Source organism: Carcharhinus amblyrhynchos, chromosome 19 (assembly GCF_965287045.1).
Source record: "Carcharhinus amblyrhynchos chromosome 19, sCarAmb.v2.hapA, whole genome shotgun sequence".
Classification (NCBI taxonomy): domain Eukaryota; kingdom Metazoa; phylum Chordata; class Chondrichthyes; order Carcharhiniformes; family Carcharhinidae; genus Carcharhinus; species Carcharhinus amblyrhynchos.
The window spans coordinates 17,030,600-17,046,883 of NC_137342.1; the positions used below are offsets into that span (position 1 = coordinate 17,030,600).

Sequence of the window (16,284 nt, forward strand, 5' to 3'; positions counted from 1 at the left end):
CAGAGCCAGGGATTCAAGTTCAGTTCCAGCCATGGGTAACTGTCTGGGGGTGATTTTGCCATCGCATTGTGCCCATTTTCAGGTATGGCATGGTGGGAAAGTCAGGCATAAAGTGCTTATCGCTGATTTTTGTGACCGGTGCCATCTGATGACCAGCATGGGCAACCTTTCACCAGAAATGGGCAGGAGGCAGGTTAATATATGGAAATTTATGATAATGCTATTTTACATCCAGTTAGTAAGCCCGGTGCTCAATCATCATGGCCTGCCCTCCTTTATGACATTGCCAGGAACATTTTGCACTGGCGGGAAATTGACATGCTCCCTATGAACGAGGAGCATTCGACTTGGCCTCATCAGCGGAACAGAAGGCAATTGAACCCCTCCCCCAAAAAAGGATGAGGGCAAGGGGAGGTGCCCCTAGGGCAATGCCAGAATGGCAGTGCCACCCAGGCACCTCGGCAATGCCCACCAGGAGGAATGGGGGAAGGGCTAATGTGGGGGGGGGGGGTTAATGGGGGTGGGGGCCCGCTGCCATTCTGCAGGCATCAGTTGGGGGGGGGAGAGAGGGAGAGGAGATCTGCTGCCTCTCTACAGCTATGGGTGGTGGGGAGGGAGGGAGAGAGTGGGAACCAGGACTGCTGCCACTCTGCAGTGATCGATTGGGAGGGTAGGGGGTGGGTGGTAGTGTGGCAGGTCCGCAATTGGTCTGGACGGCAGGGGTGGTTGGGAGGGGCTTTATCTGGGGCTGTGGGCCCCTGCAATTGCAGGGGGTGTATAGCTGTCATGTTGGTGGGGTATGTAATCATATGTAACAAACTAATATTGGACTTGGGAATTTACAATGGGAAAGATTCGTTACTCAGAGAGTAGTAAGGGCATGGAATGCCTTGCCTGCAACAGTAGTGGACTCGCCAACTTTAAGGGCATTTACATGGTCTTTGGATAAGCATGTGGATGATATTGGAATAGTGTAGGTTGGATGGGCTTTAGATTGGTTTCACAAATCGGCGCAACGTCAAGGGCCAAAGGGCCTGTACTGCGCTGTAATGTTCTATGGTTGAGAGGAATTAGGGGCAGATGTGTGATCTTACAGTCAATCTTTCATAGCATTAAGAGTGAAGGTCCTTTCTTGTGATGCAGGGTTAAAGGGCAAAGAGAAAATTGAGTTAAAAAAGAAACTCCTGCGTTTATTCAATGCCCTTCACAACCTCAGGGTGTTTCAAAGTGCTTTATATCCAATGAAGGACTTTAAAAGTGTCATCACTGTTGTAATAGAGGAAGCATGGCAGCAAATTGCACACAGCAATATGATATTTGTATTCCCATTTGTTTGAGTGATGTTGACTGAGGGATAACAGCAAGGATAATTCATCGCTCCTCTTCAAACAATACCAAGAGACCTTTCACCCTAGAGAGCTGAAGGTGCTCTGGTTTAGCATCTGATTGGAAAGACGCCTGGGGCAATGCTGTAAATCCTCAGTAGTGAATGTCAGTACAGATTTGGAACTCAGGTTTCTGGTGTGGGCCTTAAACCCTTTGGTTCGGAAGCAAGTGTGTAACCCAGCTGAGACAGGGAACAACATTCAACCAAGGGAAAGGAAGGGGAAAGAGGCATTTGATGTGGGTAGGGAGAAGAAAGGGGTGCGAGGAGGGGGGAAGTAGAGGTGAAAGGTGGAGGGGGAGAGAAGAGAAGTTTGTTCCTAATTTCCAGGTTTTAAGCCACTTTTACACCAATGTACACTTTGAGTATTGATCTCTAGAAGTTAGTTAAACGGGATTAAATTACAAAACCTGGTTCCTTGTACTTGCTGTAGAGTACTACACTAATTCATCACACAGGATTCTCCATTATATCTGGCCAAGCTGGGTTCATTTAAATCATGCACATTCGTTACGAGTCAAAATAGTTTCTGGTTCTGGTGACAGTATGAAAAATCACATCACTGCGGTTAGTCAATTATATCCCAGTTCTATTCTTTCCTTTCAGGTAAAAAACCTTCACTGTTTCTGACTCTACACAGAAGGATGAGGCTGCAGGTTGTCACACTCCTTGGTGAGTATACCAAAGAAAATGTGTAGCCAGATTTGGTAATCATTTTATTTGCTTTTAGGCAGTTGATTTTCAGTAAGTCAGTTTCTTATCATTACAAAGTATTGAAATTCTTACACTACTGAGCTTGAGTAAAGAATCAGTTAGAGGCAAAGTAATACAAGCCAGAAAGTCCTAAGTAAGTTTCCCAGTTCATGCTGGTGTGCCTGTATGTGACAGGGGCAGCATTTGAGGCACAAGAATTGGTCGCAATATCTCAGGCTGAGGAACGGTGTGATTAGTCAAGGTTCCTCTACTCATCAGCATCAGTATCAGGTTCCATCAGTAACTTTCTTTGTTCTTTGTTCTGATTGGACCAGTGGGCTGATGAATGGCAGATGGAGTTTAATTTAGATAAATGCAAGGTGATGCACTTTAGTAGATTGAACTAGAGTAGGCCTTACTAAATTAATGGTAGGACATTGGGAAAGCTATAGAACAAAGAAATCTAAGGGTACAGGTTCATAGTTCCTTGAAAGTGGAGTCACAGGCGGACAGAGTGATGAAGATGGCATTCAGCATGCTTGGTATCATTGGTCAGAACACTGAATACAGGAGTTGGGATGTCTTATTGAAGTTGTACAAGACATTGGTAAGGCCATACTTGGAATACTATGTTCAGTTCTGGTTACCCTATTATAGAAAGGATATTATTAACTAGAAAGAGATTTACTAGGATGCTACTGGGACTTGATGGTTTGAGTTGTAAGGAGAGGCTGGATAGACTGGGATTCTTTTCCTCTGGCGCGACGAAGGCTGAGGGGTGATCTTATAGAGGTCTATAAAATAATGAGGGGCATAGATCAGCTAGATAGTCAATATCCTTTCCCAAAGGTAGGGGAGTCTAAAACTAGAGGACATAGGTTTAAGGTGAGAGAGTAGATTACAAAAGAGTCTAGAGGGACAATTTTTTCACACAAAGGATGGTGAGTGTCTGAGACAAGAGATAGTAGTAGAGGCAGGTACAATTTTGTCTTTTAAAAAACATTCAGAAAGTTATGTGGGTAAGGTGGGTATAGAGGAATATGGGCCAAACACAGGCAATGTGGACTAGCTTAGGAATTTGGAAAAAAAAGGGTCGCATGGACAAGTTGGGCCAAAGGCCCTGTTTCCATGCTGTAAACCTCTATGACTCTATGATTATGAGTCTATGACTTGCCACGTGATGCTACTTGTCTGCACTTGTTGAATAGGGGTTGCAATAATCCTTCAGTTTAATCCACTTTGAGAAGAACATGAAGTACAATTTTCAGTCCTGCCCTCCCCCCCATGATTCCAATGCAGAACGGGCAGAACCGATAATTTGATAGACCATTTAAAGGTCCGTTGATCTCAGGCTGAAATTTCCAATCTTGAGGCAGGCGCAAGTGGAAAACCCTGCCATTTCCAACGGTGTTTAACTTCATGAACAGGATTTTCCAGTCGTTCCCTCTGGCAGGATCTTCCAATCCTGCCGACAGCAACCCCCACGGCAGGGTATCCCCAGTGGCTGAGGGTGCAAACAACAAGAAACTCCACTGACGAGACTGGAAAATCCCACAGTTGGGCAATGGTGGACCATTTCCACTGCCAAACATGTGGGGGGGGGGAGCAAAAAATCTCTGGTTCGCACATAAACGCTCCATTCAGTCATCACCGTGAAAAATTGAAATGTAGAGAATCAGTTGGTTGTATTGCTGCCTCACCCCGAGTTCCTGCTCCAACCCCTCACTGAGTGATAGCACCAAAACCATCAGGAAAATCATTTTAAAACAGGCAAGCCAGCACCAACCTTCTCCACATCATTTACAAAAACAACACTGAGGGTTTCTGAAGCTGTAGTTTAGCTGAATACTTGTGTAACGTTGTGCTGTTCATTACAGGAGACTTGGGTCAGTGCCACATTAATAGTGTTTGTTAGCTGAGAGGTTGCACTGTTTTGAACAAGCTGAGCCATGCCGAGGAGGACTGATTTCAATTGCTTCAATCTAGCTCGGTGAAACATGTCACTTAGATTGACATCAACAGTAATAAGTGATTCACTTTGTCCTGGAAGTTCATTATATTTTAAACTTTGCAAACAGCTGTTAAGGGCCGCACGGTGGCACAGTAGTTAGCATTGCTGCCTCACAGCGCCAAGGACCCCGGGTTCAATTCCGGCCTCGGGTCATTATGTATGTGGAGCTTGCACATCCCCTTGTCTGCGTGGGTTTCCTCCAGGTGCTCCGGTTTCCTCCCACAGTCCAAAGATGTATGGGTTAGGTTGAATGGCCGTGCTAAATTAACCCTAGTGTCAGGGGATTAACAGAGTAAATATGTGGGGTTGAGGGAATAGAGCCCCGGGTGCGATTGTGGTTGGTGCAGACTAGATGGGCCAAATGGCCTCCTTCTGCATGGTATGATTCTATGATTCTAAGAAGGGAATCGTAATCTGCAAATTGGGCAGGTTTGGTTCGGGTGGGATGTGAAAATGCTAAAAATCTGAAACCCACCCACTTCCTAGTTTTAGCAACAGTGGGGTGATGGGTGGGTAACCCAGCCCACTCATAGTATGTTATTTCAATATTATAATGAGGCTGCGTGCCTGGGAATGAACAGCCCTGTTAAATCTAACCCATTCGGTCATGGTTTCAGGCCTCAGGAAACCAAGCAGTTAAATGGGGGCGAGGACTTTCAGATTCCGAGTGTTGATGATTATTCAGTTACCTGCTACATCCAGTTTCCTTTCTTCACCTTCCCCTAATGATCAGACAAACCCCACTCTTTACAATCTCCTCCTGGGCCATTCCAATTTCTTTTTTTCTCAGATGAGAGCTTCCTTGTCATTGACAAGGCCCTCAGCTGCGACTCACACATTTTTCCACACTTCTGCTCCCATGCTTTCCTAGAATCATGATAAAGTTACTCTCATCCTCACTCTTCACCCCATCAGCCTCCACATTCAAAGGATCATGCTTTGCCACTTGCGCCACTCCAGCATGATTCCACCACCAAACACATCTTCCTTTCACCACCCTGGTCAATATTCCGATGAGACCTTCCTTCCACAACACTTCAATTCATTCCTCTATCACTTCTAATACCTCATCCCCTTTCCATGGCACCTTCCAATGTAATTACAGGAGCTGCCTTCTCTTTTACCTCCTCTTTCCTGACTGTCCGAGCCCCTTAATATTCCTTCCAGGTGAAGCAATGCTTTACTTGTATCACTTTTCTGCATTCACTGTTCATTTATATGGTCTCTGCTACTTTTGTCGTATTTGAACTGTTTATCTGAAAAGACTGGTAATGCCTGGAAGGCTGGGACTGGCTGTTTCTCTGTCTTTGAGGGTTAGTTCCACCACTGTCAATGGTAGTTCCTATTGAAGTCATCCCACGCTGGCGGGAAACCCATGGGTGGGGATGCACTGCTGGTAGGACCGGAGAATCCTGCCGGCGTGAACAGCTGGAAAATTCCGGCCCTTGCCTATATTTGACCAATGCTACTCATAATTTACAGAAGATTACTGTTCTTCCATATTCCTGAACAGTATTTCTAAGCATTACAATTTCAATGCACATTGTTCAACTTTCTCCTCTTCTCAGCATTCCCATGAACACTATACACTGTTCAACAGTCCGGTATACATATCAAAGGACTAAAAAAGGTTAAAAGACTTCATTATCTTGTGCGATCCTTCTCCCAACACACGTCTGTAGATTCCTCACCTGCCTTTTTTCCATTATGGAAATAAGTAGAGAAATTAAGACTTGCACCCAAAAGGAAAATGGAATGCAGTCTTCGGAACTTAGACTATTTTATGAGTAATTGTCCCATGCAATAGCATTCTGGAATGATGACTAATCTAGGTAGTAGGTAAAATGCTTGAATCTATAATCAAGGAAGAAATAGCAAGACATCTGGATAGAAACTAGCCCATTGGGGAGATGCATCATGGGTTCATGAAAGTCAGGTCATGTCAACTAATTTACTGGAATTCTTTGAGGACGTTATGAGCACGATGGACAATGGGGAACCAGTGGATGTGATGTATCTGGATTTCTAGAAGGCATTGGACAAGATGACACACAGAAGGCTGCTGCATGAGATAAAACTACACAGTGCTACGGGTGATGTATTAGCATGGATAGAGGATTGGCTACCTAACAGAAAGCAAAGAGGCTTAGGCCTTGGCAGTGAATGCCAATGAAGAAGGGATAAGAATTGGTGATTGGCAAGTGATCAGAATTGGAGTAGCACAAAGATCTTGGAGGAAATTACAGAGATAGAGCCGGGTACGACCACAAAGAGATTCAAAACCAGGGATAAGAATTTTAAAAATAACCACCACCTTCAGATGAGTAAGACCTGCTGCAACAATCTGCTTTTTCCATTTTCCCACATACAGCACCTTTATCCTGACTTTGAATTATCCTATGGTGAGAATGGACTGTACTTTATCCCAATCTATGTTATGTATTTGCAGTGTTGGTAAATGTTGCCTATGCTCAAGAGGACTGCAGTGCTGGGTCTTGTTATCCACCTCTTGGAAACCTGCTTGTGGGCCGCAGCAGTCAGCTAACTGCTTCCTCAACCTGTGGTCTGAATGGGCCTGAAACATACTGCATCCTAAGTCACCTACAGGTCAGTTCATACCTCGAACCATAATCATACAGTAAGTCACAACTTCATTAATAAACGTGGTTTAAGAAGTTTGAACAGTGATTCAAGAAGGTAGCTCACCACTACCTTCACAATCACAGATAGGCAATGAATGCTGACCTTGCCAGCAATATCTACATGCCATGAACAAATAATATACTTATTAAAGGTCTAAGTTAAACTATGAGATATCACTGATTAGGCTGGGCTTTCTGAAAGGGCAAATATTTGAAGATATTTATTGTGTCAAATATTATGAGTAATGTATCTGATTATAGTCCATCCAAAGCAGGCAGTTTTTAGATATAGAAACTGATTTCAACACCAGGGCGGGAGTTCAGAATTGACACCACAACCATAATAGGAGAGCTAAAATCTGCCTCAGCAATTCCGTTAAGATGTAGTAACAACAAGCTGAACACGTGGCAACAAACCCAGGTTGAGAAGTAGATGCAAATACAAAATACTGCGGATGTTGGAAATCTGAAATAAAACACAGAACATGCTGGATCAACAGGTCTGGCAGCACCAGTGGAGAGAGAAACACAATTAACGTATCGAATCCAAATGACTCTTTGACAGAACTGAAGGGGATGGAAATGTGGTACATTACACACTTGGAGAGGATGGGGGCTGGGGCAGCATGGCAAGTCATTGATAGGTCGGAGCTAACGAGAGATTGACAAAGATGTCATGGAAGTGAGACAGAGAGGTGATTGACAGTGCCATTAGGGACTGAAGGGGCTGAAGAGTGTTAACAGTGGCAAAGGAAGGATAGCAGAATGTGACCATAGGAGAACAGAGGTCAGGGCACAGTCGGAGCAAAACTGAACAAGGTACAGTGACCATGTGGGGGAGGGGTGGGTTTAGTGTTGGGATCTGTGTTTCTCTCTCCCCAGATGCTGCCAGACATGCTGAGATGTACATGTCTTGTTCATATCACCAATTGCCATTTTTATTGAATGTAACTCTTCACCTGATCAGCAGTTTAATTTAGCGAAGAAACATGTGATTCTCAATGTGTTTGATCAATTGTATGCAGGTTTCTAAACAGCATTTCTGGTTACCACTTTTGCTGTGGTTGATAGTGTTTGGCCCCAGACCAAGGTGATCCATTGAAGATCATGGATATTGTACATTAAAACCCCTGTAGCTGCACTGTGGGTGTACCTACACCATATGGACTACACTGGTTCAAGAAATCATCAAAATCATTGAATCCCTACAGTATAGAAGGAGGCCATTTGGCTCATCGAGTCTGCACTGACCACTATTTACCCTGCTAATCCCCCAACACTAATAGGCAATTTACCATGGCCAATCAACCTAACCTGCACATCTTTGGACTGTGGGAGGAAACCAGAGCACCCGGAGGAAACCCACGCAGACATGAGGAGAATGTGCAAAAAAGTTCAGCAGCTTGAAGAAAACCAGTTTGGGCTGGCCATCTGGCAGTGCTGAAGAGGGTGATTCTGTTGTAAAAGAAAGCTTCTGCTCTCCTTGCTTTCAGTAGAGAGTGAGCAAAACCTGTTGGACTTTAACCCAAGGCAAGAATCAAATAAGAACATAAGAACATAAGAAATAGGAGCAGGAGTAGGCCAACTAGCCCTTCGAGCCTGCCCTGCCATTCAATAAGATCATGGCTGATCTGTCGTGGCTCAGTTCCACATTCCCGCCCTCTCCCCATAACCCTTAATCCCCTCTCTCATCAAAAACCCATCAACCCGCGTCTTAAAAATATTTAGCGAGGCAGCCTCCACCACTTCAATGGGCAGAGAATTCCAGAGATTCACCACCCTTTCAGTGAAGAAGTTCCTCCTCAACTCCGTTCTAAACCGCCCCCCCTTTATCTTGAGGCTATGCCCCCCAGTCCTACTATCCTTTCTGAGCGGGAAGAGTCTCTCCACCTCTATCCTATCCATCCCATTCATCATCTTATACGTCTCAATGAGATCTCCCCTCATTCTTCTAAACTCTAACGAGTACAAGCCTAATCTATTCAGCCTCTCCTCATAGCTCAACCCCCTCAACTCCGGCATCAGCCTAGTAAACCTCCTCTGCACTCCCTCCAAGGCTAAAATATCCTTGCGTAAGTACGGCGCCCAAAACTGCACACAGTACTCCAGCTGCGGCCTCACTAATGCCCTATACAGCTGCAGCAAGACCTCCCTACTTTTATATTCAATCCCCCTCGCGATGAAGGCCAGCATCCCATTCGCCTTCCTGACCACCTGCTGCACCTGCAAGCTGGGTTTTTGCGACTCATGCACAAGGACCCCGAGGTCCCTCTGCACCGTCGCCTGCTGCAGTTTTTCTCCACGTAAGTAATAAACCTGTTGGACTTTAACCAGGTGCTGTGAAACCTCTTACTGTGCCTACCCCAGTCCAACGCCAACATCGCCACATCATTAAAATGCTGTACACAAGGGGCTTATGTTAATTAGCCTCTTGGGACACCTGAATGATGCCCAAGGTAATATGGTGTCAGTCTATTTCAGGAGCCCTTGAAACACAAGACGCAGGTGAGGAATTTTGCCCCTGTTCTGCATCCAAAGAACGGATGCACATTTTGTGAAGATTACCTTTTGGATGTCATTAATGCTCACTCTCCACTGAAAGCAAGGAGAGCAGAAGCTTTCTTTTACAACAGAATCACACTCTTCCATTAAGAGCCATTCATTTCTTACAATATGGACTGTTTTCATATTCTCATGCAGTTTGGGATGGTCCTCAGTTTTAATTATTTCCCTGTCCCCAGTGAGTGTTTATCCCGGCTTGGGTCATTGTCTGTGCGGAGTCTGCATGTTCTCCCCATGTCTGCATGTGTTTCCTCCGACTGCTCTGGTTGCCTCTCACAGTCTGAAAGACATGTTGGCTAGATGCATAGGCCATGCAAAATTTTCTCTCAGTGTACCTGACAGGTGCCAGAGTGTGGCAACTAGGGGATTTTCACAGTAACTTAATTATAGTGTTAAAGTAAGTTTTTAAAGTTTATTTATTATTAGGCTTACATGAACACTGTAGACTTACACAAATAGGCCTACATTAACACTGCAAGTCAAGTAAGCCTACCTGTAACACTAATAAATCAACTTAAACTTAAAAATTTAAAATATGTATGCAAAACTAAACTGCAGAAGATTTACATGTGAGTTGCATCACCATCTCTTTTACTATAACCCACAATTACTTGCACTGTATCAAATAGGTTGTTGGGAATTGTCCAATGTAGTACTGCATCTGCCTTAGATAATCATGATATAACATGACCTACTAAATATAATGAAGCAGTTCAAATAAACATGACAAAATGTACTGCAGGCCTTTGCCTCCAAAAATATTCTGTCAAGGCAAGTTAATATCTGTCATGCAGAAACAGATACACCAATCATAAAACCAATGAACATTAGAATAAAATTAAAGAATGAAAGCTTTTTGTGGTTTAGAAAGACAACGCTTTTTCTAAGACATTGCAGTACAAGAGCAAGTGATTTATGAAGGTCTTTCAGGGTTGAAAAGGATTGCCATAACCTGCCATGAATGGTTCAGTGTTCAATGACTGGATAACAAATTCCTAAGTGCATGTTTAATATAGCGCAAAAGACGCTTTCACTATAAGTGTAAAATGGATTTTTTTCTGATTCATGCGCAAGTAAGTTCATGTTTTCATTAAGGCATGCAGTATATTGATGGGGACCTCTGATCAGACAGGCACCTAGCAAACCAACATACACAATGAAGTGGCATAAACACACGTTAGGATAAAAGAAACTGAATTTTCTATTGTTGTCACAATATCGTTATTTCCTGCACAACCAAAGAGTATTTTATTCCAATTGCCTTGGGCTAATTCGAAGTTTGGCATAAAGACCTTAAACAAACAATGAATAAAGAGCACCTCGATCACTTAGTAAAAGTGAATGGTGGAAAAGTTCCAGTAATCCATCAGTGTATGCATGGTTGCGTTCTATAAATTTGCCTTCAGCATTAATACATGGATTAGCTCAGTCATTGTCACATCAGTTTTTGGATCCATTCCTCTGAGCATGTATATAGAAACAAATAATGTATTTTATACTTTAAAATACATTCTAAAACCTGAATGAACCACAATAATTCAAGCAGTCCTTGTTTCGCAGTGAAGAATCAAGATTCATTGCCGGGGGCAGGGTGTATTAAATCATATTTGTTCAGTCTCGTTTGCCTGAATTACATTAATTCTGATTCAAATCCAGTGAAGTAAGTGCATTTTTTAAAACATTAACAGTTGGGAAAAAACACAATGAATCGAGCCGCTCTGGTTCATTAATTTACAGGCATTCATTACGAATCAGAATAATTTATCTTTTGTGGTGAAACAATTTCTTTTTCATCAACAAACCTGAGTTGTTTCTTTGCCATTATAATACATAATTAATCTCTTGGCAATTCATAGAAGTGGTTCGTCCAAGTGGGTAAACATTAGTTAAGATTATTGGTGCCATGATTATATACAAAGTACAAAGAACAATACAACGCAGGAACAGGCCCTTCAGCCCACCATGTCTGCACAGCTACGCAGTTTCTATCCTTCCGTTCGCCACCTGTTCATGTGTCTATCAAGATACACCTTGAATGTTGCTAACGTGCCTGCTTCCACCACCTCCACTGGCAGAGCGTTCCAGGCACCCACCACCATGTGTGCGAAAAAGTTTCCCTGCACATTTCCCCTAAACTTACCACCTTGCATCTTAAATTTGTGCCCTCTTGTTGTTGACCTTTCCACCCTGGGAAAAAGCCTCTGACTTTCCACCCTATCTATGGCTTTCATAATTTTGTTGACGTCTATCAGGTCACTCCCTCAGCGATAAGTCTGCATGATTCTGTTGTGTGAAGTTAACAGGGGCAGAATTTAGTCCTACTGCTCCTCTGTTTGTCTCTGAGATAACCGTGGGATGGAAATTAGGTAATTGTGGGACAAAAACCAGGAGGATAAAAATCTGCCAATTTATTGTTGACGTTCTGCCAATTCTGACTTTTGGGAAGGCCTGGATTCAGGTTGCGGCACTCTCACTGGGAATATAGAGGGAGCCCCATCAATATATAATAATAAGGGTCAACTGATAATATCAGGTACCTCAAATGCAGTTTTGTGTCAGTCAATGTTGCAACTGCGACTTCCAAATTTTTACAAGAGCTAATCAGCAGATTTGATGGAAATACGTTAATTAATTAAAACATGCAAGTGAGTTATTGTACACTGAAGATTCTCTGTTTTTCAAAAAAAATTAGGATGAACAGAAGTGCTTTATTTGTGATTCAAGACTGCCTTACAACCAGATTAGCTCCGCCAACAGCCATCTCATTGAAAATGTCATCACATCTTTTGAGCCTGATCGGAAAAGGAAATGGTGGCAATCAAAAAATGGTATGTTTGCTGAAATGGGAAGTACAGATAGGAAAGAGCATATGGAATAGGAGATCAGCGTGGGTCATTTGGAGGTTTAGAGAGTAGAGGGGATGTTGTCTTTAGGGGTGGAATGGGACAGAATCAAACTGAAAGGGGAGAGGAGATGATGAGAAAACAGGGCTAATGCTTATATTAAAATAACAGCCATATAAACATCTTAAGCATTCATCCAGCATTGTAGCCAACAGTCATTTCCTTGTCTGTCAATCCTGCCTATGCCAACCTCTCATATTTTTGGAATTACCTTTGTTGCTGTAGGTGTGCACCATGTCAGCATACAACTGGATCTAGAAACACTTTTTCAGTTCAGTCATCTGATTCTTTCCTTCAAGGTAATAATTTCAGATTTTCATTTTTCATGCTTCGTCAAATGATAAACTATTGGTGCAGGCAAGCATCCATGTTAGTGATGATGTACTCATCTACATTCATGACTCAAGCACCAAGCACCCTAAAAAATACCACCCATCAATGACAATCTTGGGAGTGATGGCTTGATGTTTAGATTAAGGTGGGTTTATGGTCTGGGGGTTTGTGGAGTGGGTGGAGGGCTTGGTGTGGGAGAGGGGTGTTAGAGAGGGAGAATTCTGTGAGGCAGAATTCAGCTCACCAGGCAACAGCGACACACTTGTCAACAGATTTAATGACAATCTGTGAGAATGGTGGGAGTTGAGAGGGAAGTCAGAGGGAGTGAGGAGAGATCGGGATGATCTTTGGGAATCCAGCATTTATAAATGAAACAATCTGGAAAAATTTTAAAGGCCAGAGCCAGGTTAATGGGATTGGGTGCCACAGTGGGTCAATTTTTATATCCATTCCTATACAATGCTCTGATCAAGCTGCTCTTTGTCACCCGCAGACATTCCGCCCGGCTGCAATGTTAGTCGAGAGATCATCAGATTATGGTCGAACATGGAGAGTGATGCGATATTTTGCATATTATTGTGCGCAGTCCTTCCCAAATATTCCCACTGGACCTGCCCAGAAAGTGGATGACGTAATTTGTGATTCAAAATACTCTGACCTCGAACCTTCTACAGATGGAGAGGTATGATGTCAAAATGAATTTCTTTACCATATTTCCAATTCCAAGAATTTGATTATTGGCACATGTATTGATGAGTCACTGAAACCTTTGTTATCAACTACAAAGGCCTCAGGAACAGTAGGTCATTGTTACAGATCCATAGATTGAAAGTAGATGCCATCATAGAACTAAATTTAAAGGTGGTGGCTCTCCAGTGGCCAGAAAGCTGGGGTACCCCACCGCAGCCAATTCTGGAAGACCTACGGCATGGCCACCAGGCAGTTAAGACCCTGCAGTCAGGGCTCCCAAGACAGGAGGCACAGCTCCCATCTTCAGAGCTGCTGGTTCAGTCCCAGCAGCCCCACCAGGATCGGTGGCCACTGCTGGTACTGCAGCCAGCCTGGCCCAATTCAAACACAGAAGAAACAGAGAGTGGGGATGGGGAGGGAGTGCTTTCTGAGCAGGCCGCCATTGCCACTTGGGGAGTGGCCCTTTGTGGGCCACAGGGTGCCTGATCAGGAGCAACCTGCCCCAACCCCAACCTATGAGGGGGCCACCAGCTTTTACTGGATGGCCTCCCCAGGTGGCATAGGGCCACTTCGCAGATGGCCAATTGGCTTCTGGGCAGCTGGATCCATCCTCAATTTTCCCTGTCCCGACTTAATCGGTGAGGAAGTTGGGAAGGTGGCGGGCATCTCTCCCAATTCTACTGCCAACTCCCATCTTCCAGCCCATTCCTATGCCATCGGTGTGTGGCTGATTTAACCGAACCTGTTCTACTGTTTGCAAAGATATCAGCATCTCTCAATATGCTGCAGACTTGTGACACTCAAAATTCATCTTGAAATGATTTTCATTGTATTAAAGACAAACTGCACACCAATGAAACAATCCTTGTGAATGAGAGACAATCGTTTCACGACCCAACAGTGCTGGCCGTGAATAATTGGTGCATGTATTTGATGATTGATCTTTTATAAATGTTTAATTTTACTGTATACTTGAATGGAACAGTTTGCTGGTTTAAGAGAACTTGATTTCAAATGTTTGTGTGTAGGTTGTTCTGAAAGCACTGGACCCACATTTCCAAATCGATGATCCATACAGCCATGAGATACGAGGTATGCACTTTCCAACAAGTGTGCCAAAAGCTGGTCTTTGCAGTGACCAAAGTCCTGATACCTGAATTAATCTAAATCTGTGCAATCACCCGGACTCAATTCCAACTTTTGGGACACTGTCTGTGTGGAGTCTGCACATTCTCCCCGTGTCTGCATGGACTTTCTCCCACTGTTCAAAGATGTGCGGGTTAGGTTGATTGGCCATGGTAAATTGCCTCCTAGTTTCGGAGGATCAGCAGGGTGAATACGTGGAATTATGGGATAAGGCCTGGGTGGGATTGTCAGTGGAGCCTCAATGGGCCAAATGTCCTCCTTCTGCACTGCAGGGATTCTATGAAATACTTTTTTTATGAAGATGACAATCCTTGAAGTGATTTCCTGGCTCTTCTGATATACTTATTAAGGTGAGAGCAGCTCCTTCAAGCTACAGTAAGACGGCAGGCTGATCAGGAAAATAGAGCTGAGTTTGAACAAACCTGCCACTAACTTTGAGGACAAGGTCGGAGGTGGTTGGAACCCTGAACATACCACTGCCAGATGCTGTGTCGCTTTCAAAGACAGATAGGATCCCAATACTGGCCATTCCTTGAAATCCCAAACTCCCTCAAACTGAATCAAATTAAGACCATTAAAAGGCTTGTTGAAAGAGAAGGGGTGTTATTTAAAGGATTGGACACTGCAGTGAATAGAAAAACAATTGGATAACTTGTGTAGAAGACTACATCCTAGACCAATTTTCCTCACCCATCTCCCACCCTCTTTTTTTTCTCGTTTCTTCCACAGTTTTGATAAACACCAAATTTTTGTCATCTGCCTTCCACAGAACTTACAACATTTACTAATCTGCGGATAAACTTCACTCAACTTCACACACTTGGAGATACGCGGTTGCGGAGAAGGCAGGCCGGAGCTGATGAGAAGTATTATTACGCTTTGTATGAAATGGTTGTTCGAGGGAGCTGCTTTTGCTATGGGCATGCCAGCCAATGTATACCTATTGATAACATAAGAGGTGATGTCTTCAGCCATCAGGGAATGGTAAGCACTTTGTCAAAATTCATATCTCCCTTGTCACTTTAAAAAGCAAATTTCGCGTATCATTTGTAGAAGATTAGAGTGAACATTAATGCAAGAACGTGCAACCAGAAACCTCTCCTGCTGACCTTGATAGTTTTTTTAAGGAATGGAGAGGGTTGCCTATTTTGCATCCCAATGGCAAATCCTTTCATTGCCCAGGGCATCTCTTTGCACTTACCTGCCCCCCCCCACCCCGAGGCAATAGAAGATGGGATACAGCACAGGGTCTGGATAACAGAGCCCCTACAACCGAAGTGAAGGAACTGCCCCATCTGCCCCCTTTGCAAGGAGTGGGGCACTTTAGATAGAATCAAAAAATGGCACAAACAGAAAGAGCCCACTTGCGCCTTCACGCTGGCACCAGTTCTTTGGAACAGCTATCCAATTCATCTTTCCTCATGGCTCTGTAAATCTTTCCTTTTTAAGTATATTTAAGTCCATTTCTCTTGTGATAGTTGCCACTGAACCTGCTTCCACCACCTTTCCAGGCATCGTATTCCAGTTCACAACAATTCACTGGGCAACAAATAAACTTCTCAATTCCCTGCTATCATTGTGAATGAAGCCCAGTCCATCATTCAAACCAGCTTCCCACCTATTGACTCGGTCTACAATTCCTGTTGCCTCACAAAAGCAGCCAGCACAATTAAAAGATCCCACGCACCCCAGGCATTCTCTCTTCCACCTTCTTCCATCGGGAGAAAGATACAAAAGTCTGAGGTCAAGTACCAACTGACTCAAGAACAACTTCTTCTCTGCTGCCCTCAGGCTTTTGAATGGACCTACCTCGCATTAAGTTGATCTTTCTCTACATCCTAGCCATGACTGTGACACTACATTCTGCACTCCCTCCTTTCCTTCTCTATGAATGGTATGCTGTGTCTGTATAGCACAGAA

General features: G+C 43.7%; 1 protein-coding gene across 1 annotated transcript in view; it reads left to right on the top strand.

Moving 5' to 3' along the window:
• The first annotated feature begins 1,993 nt into the window (after positions 1–1,993).
• LOC145355340 (laminin subunit beta-4-like) overlaps positions 1,994–16,284 on the top strand; it is a 94,303-nt gene continuing 80,012 nt past the window's right edge. Inside the window, exons 1-7 of the mRNA XM_080207296.1 lie at positions 1,994–2,056; positions 6,538–6,695; positions 11,985–12,120; positions 12,421–12,494; positions 13,022–13,210; positions 14,247–14,310; positions 15,134–15,348. Of these exons, the coding sequence (XP_080063422.1) occupies positions 2,029–2,056; positions 6,538–6,695; positions 11,985–12,120; positions 12,421–12,494; positions 13,022–13,210; positions 14,247–14,310; positions 15,134–15,348 (864 nt within the window). The 5' untranslated portion in view covers positions 1,994–2,028. The remainder of the gene's footprint in view (positions 2,057–6,537; positions 6,696–11,984; positions 12,121–12,420; positions 12,495–13,021; positions 13,211–14,246; positions 14,311–15,133; positions 15,349–16,284) is intronic.